Consider the following 24156-nt stretch of genomic DNA (forward strand, 5'->3'; position numbering starts at 1 on the left):
GAGATTCTGGGCCTGCTGGTCGATGTGTGTCCCAGTAGCAGCGGTGGGAGTGGGTGCAGGTGAGCGCTAGTTAAGCCAAGTTTTGGCTACAAGTTCCTCTGCCTCCGCCTCTTCCTCTTCCACAGGCCCGCATTCTTGACTTATTGTTCCTTTGGCTTGCTGGCACTGGCACTGGCATCCCACCGTCGCCGTCCTTCCGCCGTTGGCCCAGAATCCCGCCAGTGCCAGGTATCCATGGAACCTTTGTCTCACTGCTGCGTGGCATGGTCGAAGCTAGGCTATAAACTGAAATTAACCCAGACCGGGGAAAAACAAAAGAAAGAGGCACCTATGTGTGTATTCCCAGAGACGGAGGTGCTGCACATCTACTATACACTGGAGCACGCCCGTGATATGATTGACGTAGCAGGCTGAGCCGAGCTGAGCTGAACTGAGCTGAATGATTGAAGTCAAGGGAGAATAAAGATGCAACGAGACAGAACCATGGTTCAGGCACAAGTGAGGTAGCCAATAGTTGGTTGAGTCGTCCTTAAATAAGAGCGAGCTGAATGCCATCTCTAGCTAACTACACTTCATTTGGATAAACCCTTATTTGGCGTACATAACCCTATTGGCGGTGTAAGTTGAACAACACTCAACAAGCGGACGCCCTTTAACCGCGAACCCGAGGCATACGCAGGGAGACTGACACAAGACGACGTGAAAAAGAAAAGAAAACTAGCCCAAGAATGCAGACGAATGTTCTTGCGGTGTTCCATGCATACGGTGCATTCTAAGGGAGTCGGTCTCCCCCACAAGAGAGAGGGGACGCTCGGCCAAGGCGACATCAAGACGGCGCCGCAGGGCGAAGAGGGCAACGAACAAGGGAGAGAGGGAGAGGAGAAAGCCGACAGAAGGAAATCTAGATAGAAGAAGGGCCGTAGAAGCTGGAAGAAACATGGCAACTGGGAGGACTGGGCGAGCAAGGAAAACCAGATACAGAGCGCCCAAAAAAAACAAGAAACCCAATCACAAAGCCAAACAACGGCGTTTGTTTTTCTCCGGGACTCTGGCCAAGTCCTTGTCTTTCTTGTATTGTCTTGTCTTTAAAAAAGGTCCATGCGCGGTCCTACCGTTGTCATGTTGATGATGGTGATAACTACTTGATATTGGGCCTTGAACTTGTCAAAACAGACCAACAAAGTAAAAAGAAGAATACAAAAATATATAAAAAAATAGACGCACACACACAGAAGCTGTGCCTGTCTTCATACACGAGCGAGATATCAAGGGGAGGGCTTCCAGAAGCCAGAAGCCAGCAGGCCAGTAGAGGCAGGCCTTGTGCTGCCGTTTCTTGTGGCTTGTGGCTTGGGCCGCTTCTTTGCTCAGACGTCGTGGACCTGCATGTTGGCGTTGAATGTTGAATCGACGTTGCATTGAGGCATGGCATGGCATTTTATGTCGCATTTATTGGGCAAGCTATGTGCTGGGCATTGGGTGCTGTGACGTCTGTCTGTCGTTGGCTAAGCAGCTATCAACATGCAGGCACAAACGTGGCTTGTTTTGATGCAGTCTTCTTCTTCTCCCTGCATGCATGGAACACGCAAAGAATGAGAGAGAGAGAGCGTTTCTTCCACTCGGACCCGGGCTTGGGGCAGTTGTGGCGGCAGTATAAAAAAAGAAATCTCAGGTTTTGCCAGACCAAACTCGAGCCTCTGTTCTCTCAGGCCGTCCCAGGCCTCTTCTCTTCTTCCGCTGTCCCTTTCCCTTGCATGAGCAAAATGACTGGTGCCATAAATGTGTGTCGTTATGCCAATCACTGCCGAAAGGGAGACCAGATCAGACAGCTGGACTGTCAGGCTATATTCCAGCAGTTAAGTCGTAAATGTGAATTTATGGGCGTCCTTTGGCTTCTTGGTGGGCCCCGCCTCCGTTACAGTGCATCATGCAGTACGACGCTTGCTGGATATTGCGTGCATCAAGGCAGAGGAGGGGGTGTTACAGCGGGGGTGCCACTGTAGAGCCCCTGTAGAGCCCCTGTAGAGCCACTGCAGACCCCCTGTAGGCAGTGCCACCGACTCCAGGGCGTAGTGCCAGATGCCGCCTGTTTTTTTCTTTTGTTAGTTCCCGCCCATCAGGAACCGGTGCCTGGGATTTATTTCCGTTTTTTTTCTGCTTTCTTTTTTCCTCCCTCCCTGTCGGCTCCAAGCCTTTCTTCCTCTTCTTCCTTAGGCGATCCTTGGCTCTTTTCCCCTGCATTCAGACATGGAGAAAGCTCTCTTTTTTTTCTCTCTCTCTTTCTCTCACTAACTACCAGTCTGTCCAGGTCAGTCTGTCAGAGAGGGAAGGATGAAGGTCGGAGACAAAAAAAATACCGCCAGGGTACTTCAGACAAGGCCGCGCCGATCGCTCTGGATTAGGTACCCCAAAGGTCCCGCCCATTACCCTTCCTGGCAGGGTCATGTGATCCAGGACCCTAGCACAACCCTGGCAGGCTTGTGAAACACTGCACATAAGAGCACAAGCCGAGGTGTCATATTTCTTGCATGGCATGGCATGGCTGTTGGTTGTGTGCGAGTGTTTCGTGCACCATGACGGTGGGCGAGGGTTTCTCGTTTCCAACCGTGTTTCTCTGTGTGATGCTGGCTGGTCGCCATGTACAAAGATACTTGCTGTGCTTGGCGTGTCTGTCTGTGTCTGGACCAGCGATCTGCTGTCGGTTCTGCCGCCTGACATGATGGCCCCGAGATGTGCCCTTGGGTTTCTCACACGATCGCCCAGAGATTTGCCCTGAGCGGTTTACGCTGTCATCTTGACCCCGCCTCACGCTACTGCATCGGCGAGCTGACGTTGATGAGGGTGGCGGCCATAATCAGGAGAACGAACGAACGGCCACTGAACCAATCTTCTGCAGAGTGTAAATTCTCAATCGCATGCCGTGCCAGCTTCTTCTTGTCTTTTTTGCGTGCTCATCTCCGTCTGCCAGAATTCTCCATTCAGCTGTGTTTTTTCTTCTTCTTTTCTTTTTTCTTTCCTTTTTCTTTTTTTTTTCCACTTACACGCGCAGCCCCCGCCAGCCAATCACAGGCTGCCATGACCAGATTTACATCAAGGGACGGCCCTGTCTTGTCTCGTCCAAAATTTGTTTCACTTTGCTGTTCGCCTTGACAAGTGTCGTTCTGCTGTGGCCCCTTACTCATTTCAGGAAACATGGAATTAGAGTGGCAGAAGTGTTAACCAACTATCGTGCATTGTCAGGAGCTTCACGGGTTTCTATTGTGGCTCCCGTACCTACAGCTTCCATCCTGGACCTCGAGACTCCACGAACTCTCCAGACTGTGTATGTACATACATTATTGTCTTTGCTTCCTTGGCCCCGTGGCTCGCCTCTGTTTACTCCTTTGCTTACTGAGTCGGGCGGGCCTCCTGATTCTGGAGACTTGGGCTGACCAGAGGATGTGTGAGCGAGAGGGTATCGGCACTTGAATATGGTGGCACCACTAAAGAAAATAAAAAGACTAGTACCGATAGATTATATATGACCGTTAGTTTTTTTTGTTCTTCTGGAGCCGACTCCATATCAGCGTGAAGAAAAAAAAACAAAAAAAAAAAACACCAACACGAGACCGGCCCATCCTTGAACCCAGGCTAAGCTTTGGTCTCCATCCCACCATTATCGCCCCCTCCTTAGCACAAAGCTGGGTTTCAAACGCTAGGAGAACAAGCCCTTTTGGGATCTTATGCTTGGCCCGCAGTTTGCGTGCTTCTTCTCGTGCTTCTTTTGCTATTCTTTTTTGCTGCTGCATCGGCACGCTGGTATAAGCAGAACGCCCACACACTCTCTCTTCGCCTTGGGACTCCCCCCATGGAACTAGCTCTTATTATCCGCACTCTTGCACGTGCAGCCTCCCTTTTGGCTGCCCGCCATTCTTGCCCTGTTCTAATGTCCTTCTTCAGCTTCTCTTGCACGCTGGCCTCCCTGAATCCGGCCTAGTCTTTGCCCTCCATCTTGGTCTCCTTCCTCCTGCCCAACAGGCTCCATCCCGACCGACCTTTGGAGCAACCGGCTGGACCCAGGCCGAGAGCCTCAGACATCAGATACTGAGAGCGAGCAGCAGACTTGGGCACCGGGCCTGGCCTTTGCGCCATTATACATGTTTACAAGCCCACACATGCCAAAGCAAGTGTGTGCCTCTCTCTGCCAGACACCCAGCAAAGACAATCCGAGCGTCAAACCACCACCCTTGTCCTGGTCCTCTGACTGCTTTAATTCCCTGCTTTTATCGTTGGTCTCTTGTTCTGTTCGTTTAATTGTTTCCTCTGTTCTCTAGTTAGAGAATCAACTGAGCACGACTCAACCTGCCGTCCTCCTCCCGCTCCGCCTCCAACGCACCAAATCTCCCCATTTACTACTATTTTACTTCATGTCTTCCTTTTATTCTTCCTCTTCCTCTTGTCGTCGCATCGTGACTTGCCTCTTCTGCTTTTGCTGCTTGCATTCGTTATTCTCTCTCTTCTCTCTTAATTAGCCGACTCCAAGCTGCCCATCCCTGCTGTTCTTCTCGTCTGTCCTGCTCTTCATATCCTCTGTAATATCTTGCTTGACCCTTGATCCGGTCGCTATCCTATCTCTTCCATCTTCTTCCTCGTTTTCCCTCCTGTCACTGGCTTGTTTACATCCTCGACACACTCTGCTCCCAGTGCCGCAATCTCCTGGCCGTCTCTTCTTTCAGCGTGACAGTTAACTCACTATCACGCCCGCCCAAAGACAACATCCTGCTCTGGGCCCTTGGCCCCCTCCCCTCCCCCTCCCCCTCCTCCACCTACCCCTGGTCGTATACCAAATTACAGGTCAACTAGTCTACTGGCGTGTCTTGCTTTTATGGCTCTGCACTGACCTGCTGTTATTCCTCCCAGACATCAAGCACATAGCATTCCGTCTTGGCTCACTGCAAACAACCTGTCTGCCGACTTCTGCTCGCCCACCATTTATATCTCACCACTGCTTGATGTTCCGGAACGTTCCAGTCTAGCATCTTCTTCTTCTTCTTTCTCCTCCCTTCGCCATCTCCCTTGCTTCCTTTCACGCCCGTCCACTCGTCGCCATGGGCCGTACTTCAAAGTTCTCGTTCCCCGTTCCCAGTCGGAGGAATAGAAAGTCCCAGATGCCCCCTCCTCCCGTCATCGAATCGTCAACGCCCATCTTCCCCAGCAAGATTGAACAGATTCTTGGAAGCGGCCAACAACCAACTCCAAAGCAGCGCCGCACCAGCGTTGCCTCATCATTACACTGGGAGACTGGCAGCACCTCTGCCATCAGCGTTGCCATATCCGACACCAGCCAAACCACCGCCACGCCCACCAGCTACGGCCTCAGCGTCCTCCCAGAAGACGCCGAGCACTACGACTGGGACCAAGACTCTGTTGCTGCGACGCCCAGCTACACCAACTACAGAAACCGCCACCTCTCCGTCGCCCCGTCCGTTGCCTCCATTGGCTCTGTTGACGCTGCCAGTGTGCTCAGACGCTCACAATCAAATTCCACCATCACCTCTTTCTACGACAAGTCCCGTGTGCCGCTGTCCATATCACAGCAAACATCGTCTTCTGCCATGGCCAAGGGACTCCCCAACAAGGCCTCGGCCGTCATGAACATGGACGCCAGCCCCGTCGCTCCGCAAAAGAAGAAGCCCTCCAAGCTCAACCTGGCCAGCTATGTGCGCTCCAAGCGCAGCCAGCAGAGCCTCCACTCGGACGCCGCCACCCACTCCGAGGCCGACGTCCCGCCGGTGCCCCCGCTCTCGCCGACGGCCATTGTCCCGACCCAGTCCGCCGTGAGCGGTGGCGAGCCCTCGCCAAACTCCACCAGACAACGCTTCCACCGCAAGTTCCTCGACGTAACGAGGCAGCCCGGCAGCCGCCGCCTGAGAAGCACGCCGAGTGACCATAGCTTAAAGTCACAACAAACAACCACCACCGAACTCAACAGCCTGTATGACCATTATGAGCGCATGTCATTCAGACAAGTACCAGAGCGAGACGAGTCGAGCCCCGATGTCACTGAGCAGGAGGGCGGCCTCAAGCCTCTTACCATCCTGGAAGAGGAGGACACTATCAACGACGACCACTTTATTCCCATGAGGTCTGCCACTCTTCCGCCGAGGATCTACGACAGCAACCATCTCTCGCCCCCGGAATCACCACAGAACGCCCAGAACATTTACCAGGAGCCTGTGGAGTCGAGCCCCGAGTACTTTGACAGCTTCAACCCCATCATGGCCATGGCGCCGCAGATGCCCGCAGCGTCCGACGACTGCAGCGCCAGCCTGTCCAGCCGCGTGACCAAGGGCTCCAAGACCTCCAAGGGCTCGACCAAGAAGTCCAGCCTGATCGAGGCCGACCTGCTCGAGCGCAGCATGCTCTCGCTCTCGTCCGACTCCGAAGATGACAACTCCATCTTCTCGGCCTCCAAGCCGTCGGCGCCCAAGCGCGCCTCCATCTGCACCTCGCTCAGCAGCGACATCAGCAGCTACGGCGCCGACGAGCGCAGCCTAATGCTCTCGCGCACTCCGTCGCGCAAGTCGTCCACGCGCAAGTCCCACCTGGGCCCTGCCAACCACTACCTGGCCATTCCGCACGACCAGCCCATCCCGCGCGTCAAGCGCCAGTCTATCCCGTGCCCCTCGTCCATCAGCTCGTCGCCGCGCTCGCCCAGCTCAGCCCAGTCCGCCCACCCGCCTGTACCCCCCGTCACCCCCGAGATGGCGGCGGCAGCGGTGGCCACCGCTCCCGTGCGCTCCAACAGCACCACCGGAACCCTCCTCCCAGCGCGCACGCTACCTGAAGCACCACCCGGCGACGCGCCCACGCGCGCACTGCCCGCCATCCCCGTCGGCCGCTCAGCGTCCGGGCGCGCCAAGTCCGTGGACCAGGCCACGCCGCCGCTGAGCCCCGAAGGCGCCAACTTCCTGGTACGCACGGCGTCGCAGAGTTCCGTGGCCAGTTCGCGTGTCATGACCGTCACGCGGCAGGAGGAGCTGCTGCTGGCGGCGCTGCGCCAGAAGCGCGCGCGCATGCGCGAAAACATCATCTCTGAGCTCGAGGAGGAGGGCATCCACCAGCCGCGCTCCTGCCCGTCGCAGGCTACCATCACGGACCACAAAGCCAGCCGCCGCCGCCTTTCCACAGGCTCGCGCGCGTCCGCTGGCACCGCGGGCCACGCAAGCATGCGCAAGGCGCCGTACGGCCGCAGCACGCCGGTCGCCGCAGCGTCCCAGCCGGGAAGCCTCAATCCGAGCCCCGAGCTGTTTGCCCACAGCAGTAGCAGCCCACGCAGCAAGCCTTCGCCGCCGGCGTCGCTCAAGCAGGAGCCGCCGATGATGCTCTTCCTCGACCCGACGACGGACGAGGCCGCCGACGCGTCGGACCTGGGCGACTACGCCGACGACAGCGACGACGACATCTCGAGCGACGACTTTTTCCGCCTGCCGGAGCCGCCGCGCCACACGTACACGCGCCAGATGGGCGCTGGCGGCCCGGCTGCCGCGGCGGCGGGGGCTGGCGCTGCTACGCCGCTCAAGGCGCCGCTGCTCGATGTCGACGTGTGTGTCGCGGCGTCGTCGCACGGCAGCGACTCGGACCTTGTGCTTGTCGGCATCCCACGCCCGGACTCGCCGCCCACGGGCGACGCGGCCGATGTGGGCTGCATGGCCAGACGCAAGGCGGCCAGATTGAGCGCTGTCGGCATGGGCAACGGTATCCCGTTTTGGGGCGATGACGACTAAATCTCTTTTGTATCCCCCCTCCTTCTCTTTGTTTCTTTTGTTGGTTCGTCCCGTGTTTTTACGCCATTTATGAGTGAAGGAAAAACAGACCAAGGCAAAACCGGATCGATTCCTGATGATTACCAGTGCCATCACTCTTCCTGATTTCCTTTTCCTTCGCGGGAGTCTCTTGCCGAGAATCTCCCACGCCAATACTTTTGTTTTCCTCTTTTCGACGGTCGTCAGCCGACTTGTCCCGCTTCTTTCTCTCCTTTGTTCTTGATACCCCCTTCGTGGGAAGCTCTCCTTCGTTCTCCGGGGACCGCCCACCTTCCTCCCTTCTTCTCTCTTATTCGTGTTCTCAAGATTCCCTTTGTGTGCGAGCTTTATGATTTGTGTCGAGATGATTCCTCTGTTCCCTTTTTCTACATCTCCTGCTGTCGTTTGCTGGACGTCTCGACTGGCGCTCTTCCTTTGTCGTGTTCTCTTCTTCTGTATTTGTGTATTGGCTGTGGCCGTGGGCTCGGCCATCTGGCGGCTCTTGTTCTTTTCTTCTGCTTTACTATGTTTCGGGTTCAGTGATGTGTATTTTTTAGTCTTGTGCATCTAATTGCCAGAGGCTCTTGGGTCACTTTGTTTGGGAGGTTCTGGGTATTCTTTTCTGTTAGCTCGTCATGGCACGTCTGCCCAGACTAGTCGCCAAAATGATTTACTTTTGTTTGTGAATGAAGCCTCTTTAATTCTCATTTTGATGTCTGAGCTGTCTGTGTATGTGTATGTGTCATGGGCGCTCCAGTCTACCACTGGCCTTGTATCGGGTGTTCCATGAGCCACGGCCCGCGGGACGGCCCACACGGCGCAAACAACAACGCTTCCGCTCTCGGGTGCAGCAGCGGCAACGCTCTACTCAAACGTCGAGCCCTCGGGCGGCTGGGGGATCTTCTTGTTCGAGGGCAGGGCCATGTACCTCCGCAGCTCGATCAGCGCCGTCTCCATCGTGTGGCTGCGCTTCCACTCGTTGAGACACGGCAGCTGGCGCGGGTCGACCTGGCCGTTGGCGGGGTTCACGCAAGGCAGCGACACACGGCTGATGAACTGAATCGTGGGCGGCTTGTCGGGATACTCCGGGCCGCAGTGCATCTTGACCGAGTAGATGCGGTTTTCGTGGACGCTCTGGGGCGCGAGGGGGACAGAAGCAAAGCCGCAGTGTTAGCAGGCGTGCAGGGCAAGGAGGGCCAGATCAGGCGGGTGCACTTACGTGGGGAGGGCCGATGATGGTGCCGGTCCAGTTCGTCATGAGAAGATCCTCGGGGTCCTCGAGACCGTACGAGCAGGCCTCTGGGACAAGGATTAGCAAACAGAGCCGGGACTACGAAGGCGGCACCCGGCGGGGCAAAACTTACCAGAGCCCATGCCCTTCTCGCCCTTCTCGAGCTCCTCCAGCAGGCGGAAGTTTCTGGGGACTTTGGCAGTGGCCATGGTGTGTTGATGTGGTGGTCGATAGAAAGACGGCGGGAGGTCGTGGCCAGACTTGTTGAGTGACGGCAGAAATGCAACTTGACAGCTGAGACGTATGCAAGGCTGACAGATCAGGTGCGTTGGGATCAAAAGTCAAAAGTGGCCGGCCGGATGGACGACGCTGCTGGGCTTCATGGAAATGGAGGTGGGTGTAGCTTCGAGACCGAGGGAGGGGTTGAGACGGCTGAGTCAGCAGACCAGACCAGGGGTCAAGCAGGCCAAACCGGCCAGGCAGGGCGAATACAAGAAAGTGCCGCATGTTTGGAGACCCGGACGTGGTGAAAAAAGCCTCTCAATGTTTGCAGGGCAGGGCTCCCAGTGTTGAGTCCATGGCTTTCCTATTTTACTTTTTGCTCAAGGCTGATTGCTAGACGCTACAACGGCGCAAAAAGAGACCATGACGTAGTTGGCCAGATGTACACGCTTGTATCGCTTTTCCTGGCACGACTTCTTGTCTAAGAAGCAAGGGTATACTCTGAGCTGTGCCACCTGGTACCAGCTGACGGCATCTGCACTCGACAACCACCAACCCACCTCGAAATCAAATTGGCGTTTGGTGGAGGAGCTGTGTGGCTTGGAGGAAGCTCATCATCTATCTCAACTTTCTTGCTTTCGTTGCCACGACCTCTACTGCGTGCCTTTCCTGGCCTCTTGAAACTTGCAACTCTCGCCAGAATCATCGCGTTTTCTCCGACCGCCGGTATACGCCCGACAAGCCAAGGCCGAACCCGGACACTCTTCCCTTCCCCCGGGCCATTCTCCTCCCGACGACATCCAACCACGCCGCTCTAGACATTGCAACCAATTCATTCCGCGCACAGCCATGGTCCTATCTGCCTCAAGAACAACGCGGATGGCAGCGCCGCTCCTCCGCCACAACGTGGCACGCAGCCAGCTCCGCGCGCTCTCCTCTTCGCCCCGCCAATTAGTGAGCTCCATGGGCTCGTTTGGCGGCGGCGTTGGCACAGGCATGGGCATGGGAATGGGCATGGGAAGCAGCGGCGGCCAGCTGACCCCGACTTACTTCCAGCGCCCGCCGCTGCCCGCAAACACAGTCATCCGCTTCGTTCCGCAGCAGACGGCCTGGATCGTCGAGCGGATGGGAAAGTTTAGCCGCATCCTCGAGCCCGGCCTGGCTATCCTCGTGCCCTTTATTGACCGCATTGCCTACGTCAAGTCGCTCAAGGAGGTTGCTTTGGAGATTCCGAGCCAGAGTGCTATCACGGCAGACAATGTCACCCTGGAGCTGGACGGCGTACTGTATACCCGCGTGTTTGATGCCTACAAGGCGAGGTGAGCTCCAAGTACCCGCGGCGTGCATGATCCCTGTTTGTCCCAGAATTCATTGGCTAACCGCTGAATCCCGGCCCATTGCAGTTACGGAGTCGAAGATGCCGAGTACGCCATCTCGCAACTTGCCCAGACCACGATGCGCTCAGAAATCGGCCAGCTGACCCTGGACCACGTGCTCAAGGAGCGCGCCGCCCTCAACACCAACATCACACAGGCTATCAATGAGGCTGCCCAGGCCTGGGGCGTCACCTGCCTGCGATACGAGATCCGTGACATCCACGCCCCCGAGGGCGTTGTGGCTGCCATGCACCGCCAGGTGACGGCAGAGCGGTCGAAGCGTGCCGAGATTCTAGAGTCCGAGGGTCAGCGCCAGAGCGCCATCAACATTGCCGAGGGAAAGAAGCAGAGCGTGATTCTCGCTTCCGAGGCCCTAAAGGCCGAGCAGGTCAACCTGGCGTCAGGTGAGGCTGAGGCCATTCTGCTCAAGGCCCAGGCCACGGCCAAGGGCCTAGATGCCATCGCCAAGACCATCCGCGACGGAAAGTCGGCGGCGCAAGGCGCCGTCAGCCTGTCGGTTGCCGAAAAGTATGTCGAGGCGTTCAGCAAGCTGGCCAAGGAAAGCACGGCGGTCGTGGTTCCCGGCAACGTTGGCGATATTGGCAGCATGATTACCGCTGGCCTGGGCATCTATGGCAAGATCAGCCAGGCCCAGGCCAAGATGCACGCACCCCTGGAGCCTGTAGCCCTGATCAACAAGTCAGAGGCTCGGGAAAACGAGCTTCTGGAGGCTCTGGACAAGAAGGCGCAGCTGTAATCTGGTCAGAGGGACGCCCATGGACTCGCGTGCTCCTTGAGCTTGACCCCGAGTTGGGTGCCTCTATCAAAAGTCTCGCATAGTTTCGCTCGTCTACCCACTCAATAACCCCATGTAACAACAGTACCCTCAATACGCATGCATTTCGTCTCCTTGCCAAAAAAAAATTGTGTGCCTCGTTAAGTGAGGACTGTGAGCCTAAAGTTTGTAACCATTCTTTTAATTATCGTAATTTGTAGTTATGCGTCTCGAAGCTTGATGGAGCTTGGCCCAATAAGCTCTCAAATGGGGAAGGCGGTGAGCATTCTGCCGCGCCTTCCGCGACCTCAAACACGGATCTCTTGACGACACACTGCAGGGAAGGAACAAGCTTCAAGATACGTAGTTGCCTTTGATCAGTTCGCAGCAGCGAAAAGCCTCCCCACGCAAATTTGCGACTCACCTTTTTTTTCTCTCTCTCCTGTAGTCTAGAATCGCGAGATTTTCAAGTCGCCTTTTTTTTACTTTCCCCCTCCCCGACTCTTTCTTTTTTTAACGCTCACGAGCCATGAGCCTTGTCGCATGTTGAGCCACTCAATCAGCCTCCTTTTGTCACTGCAGCCATGACGACGCAATTGCTGGCCACTGAGCTGGCCAACTTGGTACAGGAAAGCAAGCGCAAGCACAACGACCTGCGCCAGGTGAGTTGGACTCTGACTCTGCTTCGATGGAAGAAGCCCGGTCCGTCTTGCTAATACCGCATGGAAATAGGCGGCCGAGAAGTCCCTGGACGAGCTCAAGGCGCTCAAAGGCGCTACTGAGGCGCAAGCAACAGCTGGTAAGCCAGTCCCCCGCCTTCATCCAGAAGTTGGTCTCTGGACAGGGCAGCAGCAATATCACGGCTGCCAGGATTCCCGCTGCCTTCTAAGCAGGCAGTTTCTAACGTGCTCCCGTAGAACTGGCCCAGAAAGCCTCCTTTGTTAATCCCTTCATCATTGCCTGCGGAACGCGCAATGCCAAGTTCACAGCCATAGCCATTGTGTGTCTGCAGCGCCTGGTGGTATCCAAAGCCCTGCCTCGATCTAAACTGGGCCCCGTGCTAGAGGCACTAAGCCAGGCTGCCACGGCAGGCTTGGATGTGCAGCTCAAGATCCTCCAGGCGTTGCCGCCATTGTTGACAAACTATGCCGAGGACGTCCAGAACGAGCTGCTGGTCACGGCACTGAACATCTGCTTCGTGCTGCAAGCGAGCAAGAATGCTATTGTGAACAACACTTCGGCCGCCACGCTGCAACAGCTGGTTGTAGCTGTGTTTGATAAAGTTGTGGCGGAAGACAGTAAGTGCTTTGCTTTCTCTGTGCTCATTCATTGAGCCACTTCTAGATTGAATCTAACAAGGGCATAGAGTCTGGAGATGCACCATTCATCGGTGAAGCCCCCTCCGAAGACGGTCCCGTCAAGTTACGACCTGCTGCTATGGATGCCTTCAGAGTAAGTGTTGCTTTCTTTTGTCGCTACATGATGACGCCTCCTGAAATATCTAACCCACACGTCAGGTATTCAACGACTTGTGCCTCATGACCGAAAACCAGCGCCCCGAGTACCTTAGGTTCACGGCTCTTCCACAAACATTCGGTCTCGAGCTCATTGAATCTGTCTTGACCAACCATGCATCCATCTTTATAGCCCATGCTGAGCAGGCTCACATTCTCCGTCAACATGTGATGCCGTTTATAATCAGCGCTCTCCGCGGGAAACCAAACTTTGCAACCTCAGTCCGTCTGACGCGCATCCTCTACACCTTGATGCGTAGACACTTGTCTCTCTTGCCATCTGAAAGTGGCCAGGCTCTCGACATTCTCACCCATATGCTAGATCAGGACATAGTCGTCTGGAAACGCACATTGTGCATGGAGGTCTTCAGGGGAATTTTCTCGGAGCCTGGTCTTGTAAGACGGATCTTCATGCTGTATGATTCTCAGGAGGGCGAGAAGGATATCCTCAAAACCCTTACTGCTACTTTTGTCCGCCTGAGCACTGAGAAACCATCCGTCATTGGTCTCGGATACTGCTCTACTATCCCTGTGCTGAACCCCTACGCGAATGGTGCGTCCGGAAATGACCCCGTCGTCCTGGAATCTTCCGGTGTTGCTGGTATTATTGGAAGCACAACCGACGGCTCCACCACCGGCATCAGCTCTCAGTGGAGTACCGTCAGAGTGCCTTTCATAGACCAACTTGATAAGACAGAGGCTCCGCCAATTCCCGAGTCATATGTGTATTCTTTAGTCCTCACTTGCATATCCTCGCTTTCAGAGGGCCTGGCCAAGTTTATTCTCCCCCTCACAGTGCCCAACCGAAAGAAGCAATTGACGAAGCAGGAAAAGGACAAGGAGACTGCTGAAGACACCGCGGACCAGCCCTTCAAGAAGAACCCCCTTCCAGTCAACCCTCTGGAAATGGAAGACCACCCTCTTTATGCAGATATCAAAATATGCGCAAATATAATCGACGAGTGCTGGCCAGCTATTCTAGCAACATGCTCTACCTTCCTCAATGCCGCACTAGACTCGGAATACTACCACAGTCTTGTCAGGGCTTTTCAGAGATTTGCTCACGTGGCTGGTCTATTGCACCTGCACACTCCGCGTGATGCCTTCTTGACAACGCTGGGCAAAGCTGCAGTGCCTCCGAATGTCTTCACAGCGTGCTTGAATAGCGGTGGCGCCAAATCCCTGGCTGCTAGTGAAAGCTCAACTACCAGCGGTGCTAGCAGTCTTCTAAGCAATGCCAGAGGGCTCCTGAATAGAGATAACTCTCACTCTATTGCATCGCCTACAATCGAAAGAGGGAAGCAGCCCTCATTTGAGCCTGCAGTCGTCTCTCTCAACACACGTAACCTCCTCTGTCTGCGTGCGCTGCTGAATCTTGGAATTGCTCTGGGCCCTACCATGGGCGACTCGTGGCGCATCATCCTGGGTACTCTGCAGCAAGCCGACTTTGTTCTATTCTCTTCCGGAAAGGTCGCTGGGCGCACACCTGTTGTGACAAAAATTCAAGATCCCACTGCCGAAAATGAAGCGACCACGCTGCTGAGCAACTTTGGAAGCGAAATCCGCGCCGTTGAAACAGCAGCCTCGCGCCTGATTGAGAGCACAATTGACTTCCCCAACGACCCGTTTATCCAGGTTGTCGAGTCTATCTGTGCACTGCTTGAGTTCAGCGAGCCTGAAGCTGTCGAAGCAGAAACCCCTGATGCAAACCCAGTGCAAAGTTTAGAGCCTCCCAAGCATCCCCGTGTTAGAAAGGGCTCTAGCTCGTCAACCTCAGGAAAGCATCGCCGTGTTCTCAGTGTTTCGAGCGTAGCCACGACAGCTCCAAACCAAGAGGACATGTTTGCTCTGGCGAAGCTAGGCGATATTGCCACGATCAATATCGAACGACTACTGTCTCATGATACCAAGGTTTCTGGCTGGGATACATTGACGAAGAAGCTGATTGGGGTCCTGGGCAGTCAACATACCAGTGCCTCAGTGCGGACCAGAGCTGCCGATATTCTCGTGCAGTTGGTCCTTGAAGCTGCTAAAACTGTAGTACAGCTTGAAGACGACCAGCGAGGGCCTATCCAACTCAATTTATTTGAGGCCCTAAGAAATTCCTTGGCACCCATGAAGAGAGAACATACAGCTGATTCGGTCCTGGGATCCGTAGCTAGCAATGCCACCGACGTTGAAATTCAGCGTATTCTTCTCGATGGGCTGAAGAATATTCTGGAGACGTGTGGCGAGACGCTGGTCAGTGGATGGGAGGTCGCCTTTGAAATCATGGACAGCATATTTGTTTACTTGGGCGACAAGAACTCCATGACAGTGGCAAATGGATTAAGTACGAGAAGTGCCAAGTTGGTGCGGCCGTCGTTCAATTCTCTGCAGCTCATCTGCTCCGACTTCCTGGCCTCGCTGCCAAACACTTGCTTCTTGCTTCTTGTCGATACTCTCTACAAGTTCAGCAGCCAGGATGACGACCTGAACATTGCACTCACAGTAAGTGACGCGCCCTAAAAGCCAACTCGAGTTCTCACGTACCGATACTAACCTCCTTGAAGACTGTCACCTTTTTCTGGACTCTGTCGGACTTTTTGTCTAGCAAGAACCAGGCCCTGTCCATCACGGCCAGTGTTATGGGCGGCCAGGATACCACAGAACTCGCAAAAATGGCAGCAGACCCCAAACACGAGGCGTCTGATGCAGCGCTGTGGATGCTTTTGTTGCTTCGGCTCGCTGCGGTAACGGCGGATGACCGTCTTGAACTGCGGAATAGTGCCATCCAGACCCTGCTGCGTATTTTCGATGCCTATGGCGACAAGCTCAGTTCCGAAGCGTGGACGGTGTGTGTGGAATCGGTTATTTTCAAGCTGCTCGATTCAATCACGAATGAGCTTGCTCTAGCAAACGACAACGAGACGGACCAGCAGGAGCGCGAGGACTGGAACACGACTGCCGGCGTCGTCCTCACGGGCATTTCGGGGCTCTTGGCAAATTATCTGGACACACTCAAGAGCGATGAAAGCTTTGAACGCCTGTGGAAGGAGCTGCTGCGCCATTTTGCCCATTTCCTAGACTTTGAGGCCCTGAGTGTCAACACGGCCGTGTACAAGGCGCTGAGTCAAATCATCGTCCAAGCAGCCGATGGCTCTCTTAGCACCAAAACAATTGATGGCGCATGGGAGCTGTGGGCTCGCGGGACACCCAAGAGCAAGGACGAGGCCAGGGAGAATGTAGACAACCAGGAGTGCCTCCAGGCTTATGTTTCGGCTCTCGGCGACTTGTATCGCTTCCTGCATCCAGACCTGGCCATTGAGCGCGTGAGCACAATGCTGGCTCTGTTGCGCCAAGCTGTCTGCCAAGAGTCGGTGTCAAGTTTTGTCACAAATGCCGAGTTCTGCACAAGGCTACAGGACCGAGTCCTTGCTGCTGTCAAGATGATACGCACCGATCTTGCCGGCGTGCCTTCGGAGGTTATTTCTCAGGTGTCGGAGTTTGTCTGCATAGCCTTTGAGGGATATCCCCTGCCTGGAGATGCCAATGCATCGAATGGCGAGAACAAGAAGAGGCGCTCGTTTGTGGCTCTGTCCAAGGCTAGCATGGCGATTCTACAAAATCTCATTCTTGCACACTCCACGGACTCGGGCATCTACAAGTCTGGTGCCTTTACAACTGCCCTCAAAGCTTTTGCTCGGCCAATAGCCCTTAAGTACCAGTTCCCCATTCCCACGCGGGGCGTTCCGGCCTGGAAGGTTGCAACCACAGCGGTCCTCGCAGTTCTCCAGCAAACGTTAAACCAGCCAGTCATGGAAACAGACAAGGCAAGCAACGCGCAGATTTGGGCTGCTGTTGTGGATATTGCGGACGGCATCATAAGTGCTGACCCATCGTCTGTCCCAGAGTCAGTGGACGTGATGGCCGACCAAGACTTTGACATTTCATCGTTCCAGACGCTGCGGGACCTGATAATCCCGGCCCTGGGCCACTCGGACGTGGGAAATGAGTCGCGCGATCGCTTTGCACACTCGCTCTTCACGACATCCATCATGCACGAGCTATCCGAGGCCGAGGTCCGCGCTCTGGCGCTTCCGGGAAACCAAGCCCTGGCAGAGTTCTTCAAGACCCGGCCGGGCCGCACGCTGAACCCGCGCCCACTAGTGCGCTCCAAGATGAGCTATGTCTGTCTAGACGAGATGTTTGCCCTCATCGCCGGCGAAGCAGACCACACGCCGTCCATCATGGTGGTCCCGCCGACGCCGAACCTGCAAGCCTCGTTCGCCGGCGGCAGCCACAAGCCCAGCGCGGCGGCGCCCGGCCCCTCCTCCCAGGCCACCAAGCAGGCCAAGGAGCTCGGCGTGGCCATTGCCACGAGCGTCGCGCCGTCCGTCTCGGTGCGCTGCGCGCTGACCATGCGCATGTACATTGCCGACACGCCGCTGCGCGGCCGCATGCCGCAGCCCGTCTTCCAGCGCCGCGAGCTGCTGCACATTCTTGGCCGCCTGCTCGAGCTACACTCGGAAAAAAAAGCGCTGCCGCCCACGGCCAAGGTCCAGACCCAGACCCGCAAGCACCTCGTCATCCTCTTCCCCCTGCTGGTCCAGACGGCCCAGACGGCCGGCGAGTCGGGCGACGAGCCCGTGCTCAAGCTCGTCATGGAGGCCATGGCGGTCGTGGGCGCGGAAATGGATGCGGTGCCCAAGGCTACGTTGGCGCTTAGGCGCAGATAGACGGGATCCGGGGTGCTTGTACTTTTGTTATGCTTGATATTTAATGCGGATTTTATTGAACACTCGTGTTTGCGATGTAGCATGGACCTTTTGCATGTGGCTGGGATCTTTTTTGTAGTCGACGGGGCAGACGGAAACTTGCAGGGCATTACTAAATAAGACTCGGTAAATGTCAATGCACACCAGAGACTTTCGAATCAAGTCCCATTCGTAGCCAGTTTCCCTCGTGTAACCCGACCCTCGCAGAATACTCTATCTAGCACGTGGACCTCACACCAACTTCAGGGTACACTTGACCACTGTCCCCGCAACTTCTTCACACGCAAAGCTGCACGCCAGGCTCTGCCCAACCCCAGCCTCGACCGTGAACCGCACAACAAGCCCTGCGGCATCCGCGTCTCCCTTGCAGCGGCTCTCCTCAATCGCAGCGATGCGCCCGCGCCAGAAAAACGCCAGACTGCCGCTCTTTTCCGCGACGCCGCCCCAGAAGACGAGCCGCAGCACGCGGCCCTGCCAGCGCGGCGTGCCCTCGTTCTCCATGCCGAGCGTTGCTTCGACCACGGCCAGCGCAGCAGCGGTGCCGTCGGTGGCGCTCCCGCCGCGCGTCTGCTGCTGCCAGCCACACTGGCGCAAAACAAGCGTTAGCCGCGGGAACTGCGCCAGCGTTCGGCGCATAGACTCGCCAAAGGGCGGTTGGCGCTTGAGCAGGCGTTCAATGTGCGAGCTATCGAGCTCGGCGAAGCGGCGCGTCGAGCGCACGCCCGCGGCGGCCAGGGCCTCGGCCTTCTTGGGCCCGACGCCGACGACCTGCAGCAGCTCGGTAACAGGCTCGTCCTAGACGCCGGCCATGAGGCTGCGCAGGAGCCACAGGGCGTTGGCCAGGCTGGTGGCGTCGGCGCGGCAGCCAAAGAGGTCAGCTGCGCAGCGCAGCACGGTGGCGAGGTGGTTGAATACCAGGCGTTTCTCGGCGGCGAGGAGCTTGCGTGCGCCGACGGTGATGTTGGTGGGCGTGGCGGTGGTGGAGCACAGGGATATTTGGGTGAGGAGAAAGGCCTTGTGCCAGGGCAGGCTGGGCTTGACGCCGGCGGGCAGACGCCATGGGATGGCGGGCGAGGTGTTGACAGCGGCGAAGAAGGAGAGCTGCAGGGGGTCAATCCGGTGGTGGATCGTGTCGTTGCTTTTGCAGCAGGCTTCTAGGATGTCGCGGGCTGAGGATGAGTGTCCGAGTTGAGAGATGTTGTGGACCGTGGAGGTGGAAAGGTTGTGCCGCGCGGGAAGGTGGATTAGCCCAGGCGGCAGACTGGTGGCTGGAGGCTTCTTGGAGGCTCCCTTGTGAACCGGCGGCCGGGCTGGAGAAGAACGAAGCCCCGGAGAGGATGAGACCGGGGTCCGAATGGAAGATGATCCCGGCTGCTTAGAGGGCGGAACGGAAGCCTTCCAGGCGGTCGCGCCAAACTTCTGGTAGGGAGGCGGCATTTTAGGTCAGAGATCTCACTCCCGGAGCCGTGATGGCAAAGAAAACGAATGTCATGATAAAGCGCCGCCATTTTTTCGGGGGTCAAGGCCGAATTGGTGTCCACGTGGCTGTTCGACACACCTTCCATTCCAGCTAAAATCCCGTTTGCACCTTCTGCGCACATCTACCATAGCGCCAATAGAAACAATATCATTCCAGTGCGACATCGTGTTGATGCAGTTGCATGTTGCAAGAAACCAAGCCCTAGCCCTAACCCGCAAGAAGTATCACAACGATCAACCCTTAGATTCTCAGCCATGAAGGCTGATCCTAACCTCTCGCAGCCAATGGGCGTTTTTTTTTTCAAAGACATCAGACTGCCCAAAACAGCTATAATCCCATGCTGGCAGATCGCAACCTCCCGGCTGGTCGACTTCCCCTGAATGACAATGTCTTGGGCTGATGACTCCTTACGTGCTACCGCCCAGTCGCAAACAACACTGTACGACGCAGGAAAAACAGATCGACGGACGGACCAGGGCCTCGCTTGACTGGCCCATCTCCGGCTGTGGTGGCTTGCCGCGTTCCAGACACTGCTCTCTCACTCTCTGTATTCAATACATGAGCCGTCATACTCTTTGCCATGTCATGGCCTTGCGGCCTAGACCGTGTCGCCCGAGGCACACCACAAATCTGGAACAGGGTATGGATCTCCTTTGCTGTCTTCATCATAGGTCCTCTGATGCGATGATGCATACAAGCACAGCAGACTTTGACATGTGCCAGTACCATTCCAGTCATCGAATATGTAACTCACAGGAAAAACAAGACATTCTGGCGGGCTGCCGTGTGTGCAAGTCAGGGCGAGACGTTGGTTAGGACATTTAAAGACCCCCCTATCCGAGTCGTATGGATGATCATGACCAGCCAACACGAACTGATGCTGACAGAACGCATGCATGGCTCGCAGATTTGATTTGCTCGAGAATAAGCAAACCTTCGTTCTGCTGATTATCCCCGTCGTGTTTTTTTTTATGCCAGCTCGTTGGTCCACACGTTCGCAGGACGCCCGACGGCCCTTGCAGGATGGCTGCCCGAAAATAAGGAACAACCCGTCCGACAAAATACGGTTATTTGCGTTCCGTTGGTGTTGTGCTGTAACCCTCCTGCATTTCGGTCTTCCCCACTTGATGTCCGGAGGGAGGGGCTTCTGTTTCTCTCGACTTGAATGCCCCGGAACAACTGATTTTCCTAGGGTCTGGGGAATCCGATCATGGGCGAAACGGCACTTCCTCGCGCATTGGCAGTTGGTTGGCTGACTTCTTTTTCTTCATAGACCGAAACAGTGTACCAGACATATCGGTCTTTGCCCACAAGACACAGCATAATGAAAGCTCGTGTGAACCGCATCTGGCAGCAATGGTGGCGCCGGTGGCTTTTGGGCTACTACAACCCCATACCGTCAATGTTTGATCAGACGATGGCAAGCTGCAAGCAGGCCTGTATACGATACATGCCCAGATGCAAGACCATGACACTTGCATACACTGGGCCTGCTGCGCTCATAAGACTCGGGCTGCAAGTCTTATCTTACTGACCGGCATCAATGGACAGGAAATGAAAGCAAAACACGAGACTCATGGCTGCGAGGGAGCTGCTCAGGAATGGCTAAGAGGGCGGGCGGACGAACAGGCCATGCGGAAAACGACCTTATCTGAGATTCATGTTGACCCTTCTCCCCTCCACGATGACATGTATAAAGACGGAGGGCATCCGATCACCATGGCTAATTTTGGATTGCCTCCTCACTGTTCCATAGCAGCTCAACTCAGCCCATTCTTTCAACCCACCTTCACTTCTTCATCATCGTCACACTCGTTTCTTGACCACTTCATTTTATACTATTTCGATATATCTTTTCTTATAATACATACCGTTTCACCTCCCTCACCATGCTCTTCAACTTCTCTGTCGCTTCTCTGGTCACCCTGGCCTGCTCGGCTCTGGTCTCGGCCAGCCCTGCCCCTGGTGGCGCTTGCAAGTGCCTTACCAAGACCGACTCCACCGAGCTGGTCGATGCCTATGCCCGCATGATTGGCAGCTTCAAGAGCGAGGACGCCGCTCGTTACCTGACGGACGACTTCCATAGCTACTCGCAGAGCATCAACACCTTCCTCAACCCGGTGAACCCGTCCAACGACTACACCTTCAACCGCACCAGCTTTGAGTTTGCCCAGCTGAACCAGCCCGGCACCCCGCTGGAGATCATCGGCACTCCCGTCGTCGACTGCACGCACGTCTCCTTCATCTGGACCTCGACCTTTGGCGCCGGCCGTACCGTCCGCGGCATCACTATCCTGTCGACTGTGCAGGTCAATGGCGAGTGGAGAATCAACCACTTCGACGTCGAGTTCAACGCGCTCAGCTGGGCTTACAACATGGGCCAGTATTACTGCCTGTTCGGCACTGGCGTCGGCAACTCGTCCACTTGCGGTGCTCCCCAGACTATTGCGTAAATGCTCCACGCACCGCGTTGGTAGTGATTAATCACCAGATGAGCGGAGGGTTGAGGTTGTGGGCACATTGCGACTCTCGCTCATTTTGTTGTGTTGCTTGGTGATTGGTGACCGCACATTTCTGGTGGCTTTTGGCACGTATAATTGGGCTGTCAGAAAAATGGCGGTCAGTTTGCTGGAGATATTTCTGGATTTCTTTCTTACTCTCGTTTCATTGTGATGACGAATTTTATTAAATATTTATTTTTTGACGCCCAACATTTTCTCTCGTTCTTGTGATACTATAGAATGCCAGGGTTATGTCAACCATGTAACCCTATGGTTCGTGCTTAAGACTTACATGTGAAAGCTTGTTTGGTCGCGTGTAAGTAAGACCTAAACATCAAGCTCCGTCCACGCTACTAGAGTCTTGATGCTAGTGAAAAATCTCAATGTTTACTAACTATAAAGTAGTTACTAGCTGGCAAGTGGCGGGAAAGATTTGTTCCATAGCTATACTTGAATCGGCATCTTGAAAAAAAAAGCCGGAAGAGCTGTAATAACTTCATGGAGTCCATCTTTTGATAGTTACTGATATCCCCCACACGTTTGTACTTGTATAGCTAGACCAATGCTTACCTGGAGACGTACTCGCCACCCACAGCCATAGCTTCTTTTGTTAAACTCTATTCGAACAAGCTTTTTTCCAAAGAGCTGGGGAAAATCTGGGGGAGACTGGGTGTAAGCTGCTGGCAAACCCTAACCGGCAACCCAGAACGACTAAAACCCCAGTCCTACCACGACTTGTATATATTCGTAGATGATCTCGGTAGGTTAAAGTCACGTCGTCTGCAAGCCGGTCTCAGTAGCCAGTCGGGCCGAATCCAGTATTGGAGGCTAACGCTCAAAGAGATGTAGGTAACGATACGGAGAAGAGAAAACAAGATGCAGCGAGAATCTGGGGAAATAACAGGAAACGACAGACAGGCCAAGCCCTGGGTCGTCGGTCTGGTGCGGAGATATTGTCACCCACCCACCCTTGGCTTGTCTCTTGTCTCTCTTTTCCCCAACAATCCTGTTCTGTTCTAGGGACCAGGGTTATCCGCCCCAGGACTGGGCTGGCTTGTGACTCCTTCTCTCTAGTCGACAGAGACGCCAGAAGCGAAGGGTTCTGTCTGGGTAAAGCGGCTTGTTAGTAGGCTTGCAGCCTTCTTCCCTTTATTATTACTATTATTCTTTTTTTTTTTTTTTTTTTTTTTTTTAAATTTTTTTTTTAAATTTTTTTTTTACCCCAGAATCCTGCTAGTGCGCTTACTCCTAAGGGCCTCGGACACGGCCGTATTGCCTTTCGCAGAGGGGGGGATTGCTGATTAGCCTATTTAGACGATTCTGGGGGAGAGAGACCCTTGTCAGACCGGCTGGGGCAGCGCCTTTACTTTACTTGCATATGGTGTGTGTGTCTGTCTGGCTGTGTATATCCGGTTGACGCGTCTTAAAGCCGAGACAGGACGGTTGACAGACCAGGGAGGCGGTCAAGTCGAGTCTCGAGATGGGCACAAGATGCAAACAAGACCCGGAAAGAGGCGCCGTAGAAGGGCCGTGGAAGAATCGGCGAGTCGAAGCAGCAGGAGCATCGTGATCACGGGGCCGCGGTTATATTTCTCCTTGGGGCTGCATCTTGCAGGAGGCAGAGACTGGACGGGTTGGTCTGGTGCTCTGTTGATCGAGGACGCGAGGAGGGATACTTGGCTAAGCAGTGTATGCGTGGGCAAAGGGAAAAAAAAAGGGGAATGAGAGCTGGGAGTGTGCCTTAAGCGCTCGCTTAGATGTAGCCACGCCGCTGCACGTCAAGTAACACGGAGGGGGAGGGAAGGGCGGTTTTGGAGAAAACATGGGACTTGGCTGTCTGGATGCTTGTAACTCTACAGCCATGTGAGGACATGTGCCGGCGGGCTTTCTTCGGCGCTTTTTCTTTTTCAAACAGCCTGGCCTAGAGACAAGATCTCGCACCTGTATCGAGATGACATCAAGAGACAGACAGAGGCTGGGATGTGAAGAGAGCGGCTGAAGGAGGTGTCAGGCCGTGGCTATTGTTTTCCTGCCAGCCCAAGCTCTAGTATTGTCTCTGTGCCATGGTGTGGAGCTGCTTCTGTGGATAGAAACGCGAGCCTATAATCACATGCAGCTCCTGTAGGCATGGTCTGTGTCCAGCTGTCTCCACGTAAACATGTGCTTTTGTATAGTTGACTAACTAGCGATAATACGGGGGAGGTTATGTGGATATGTTGCTCCACGCGGGGCCCCGCAAAATAAAATAGGGCCGTAATGACTGGGGAAGCTGTGCCACATGGATCTAGACCTCCAGCCAGCTGGTCGGGCAGTTGAATAAGTCGTGCTACAAAGAGTCTTCCGGAGACATCAGTCAGTCTGTGAGCTTGACATGCGACGTCACCCATCCCCAGGAAATATTGCCTGAATGTGCCCGTGTATGTAAGTGTACGCTTGTGCTCTACGCGGCTTATGGTTTACCATGTAACTAGGTGCAGGTATTAGTTAGTGCCAATGCGACATCAATTCGGCCCATCTTC

The 24156-nt window shown here is 55.1% G+C and overlaps 6 protein-coding genes across 6 annotated transcripts; 4 read left to right on the top strand and 2 right to left on the bottom strand.

Moving 5' to 3' along the window:
* Positions 1-5084: 5084 nt before the first annotated feature.
* On the top strand, positions 5085-7763 carry BROUX77_007446 (uncharacterized protein; the record flags this gene model as incomplete). Its single annotated transcript, XM_073752542.1, has 1 exon — positions 5085-7763. The coding sequence occupies one exon, from the start codon at positions 5085-5087 to the stop codon at positions 7761-7763; it is 2679 nt and encodes an 892-aa protein (XP_073601739.1).
* Positions 7764-8645: 882 nt separating this feature from the next.
* Positions 8646-9221, bottom strand: BROUX77_007447 (uncharacterized protein; the record flags this gene model as incomplete). The annotated part of the gene is made up of 3 exons (XM_073752543.1): positions 8646-8915; positions 9001-9080; positions 9146-9221. 3 exons carry the CDS (start codon positions 9219-9221, stop codon positions 8646-8648), a joined length of 426 nt encoding a protein of 141 aa, XP_073601740.1.
* An 862-nt stretch (positions 9222-10083) lies between these two features.
* BROUX77_007448 (uncharacterized protein) lies at positions 10084-11367 on the top strand (the record flags this gene model as incomplete). The annotated part of the gene is made up of 2 exons (XM_073752544.1): positions 10084-10553; positions 10638-11367. The coding sequence occupies 2 exons, from the start codon at positions 10084-10086 to the stop codon at positions 11365-11367; spliced, it is 1200 nt and encodes a 399-aa protein (XP_073601741.1).
* Positions 11368-11969: 602 nt separating this feature from the next.
* BROUX77_007449 (uncharacterized protein) lies at positions 11970-17617 on the top strand (the record flags this gene model as incomplete). Its single annotated transcript, XM_073752545.1, has 6 exons — positions 11970-12047; positions 12118-12184; positions 12303-12683; positions 12752-12837; positions 12903-15389; positions 15452-17617. The coding sequence occupies 6 exons, from the start codon at positions 11970-11972 to the stop codon at positions 17615-17617; spliced, it is 5265 nt and encodes a 1754-aa protein (XP_073601742.1).
* A 270-nt stretch (positions 17618-17887) lies between these two features.
* BROUX77_007450 (uncharacterized protein) lies at positions 17888-19093 on the bottom strand (the record flags this gene model as incomplete). The annotated part of the gene is made up of 2 exons (XM_073752546.1): positions 17888-18451; positions 18572-19093. 2 exons carry the CDS (start codon positions 19091-19093, stop codon positions 17888-17890), a joined length of 1086 nt encoding a protein of 361 aa, XP_073601743.1.
* Positions 19094-21025: 1932 nt separating this feature from the next.
* Positions 21026-21589, top strand: BROUX77_007451 (uncharacterized protein; the record flags this gene model as incomplete). Its single annotated transcript, XM_073752547.1, has 1 exon — positions 21026-21589. The coding sequence occupies one exon, from the start codon at positions 21026-21028 to the stop codon at positions 21587-21589; it is 564 nt and encodes a 187-aa protein (XP_073601744.1).
* Between the last annotated feature and the right edge of the window lie 2567 nt (positions 21590-24156).

This window comes from Berkeleyomyces rouxiae (genome assembly GCF_048999995.1).
Source record: "Berkeleyomyces rouxiae strain 22BRR77 chromosome Unknown BrBRR77_ptg000012l, whole genome shotgun sequence".
Lineage (NCBI taxonomy): Eukaryota > Fungi > Ascomycota > Sordariomycetes > Microascales > Ceratocystidaceae > Berkeleyomyces > Berkeleyomyces rouxiae.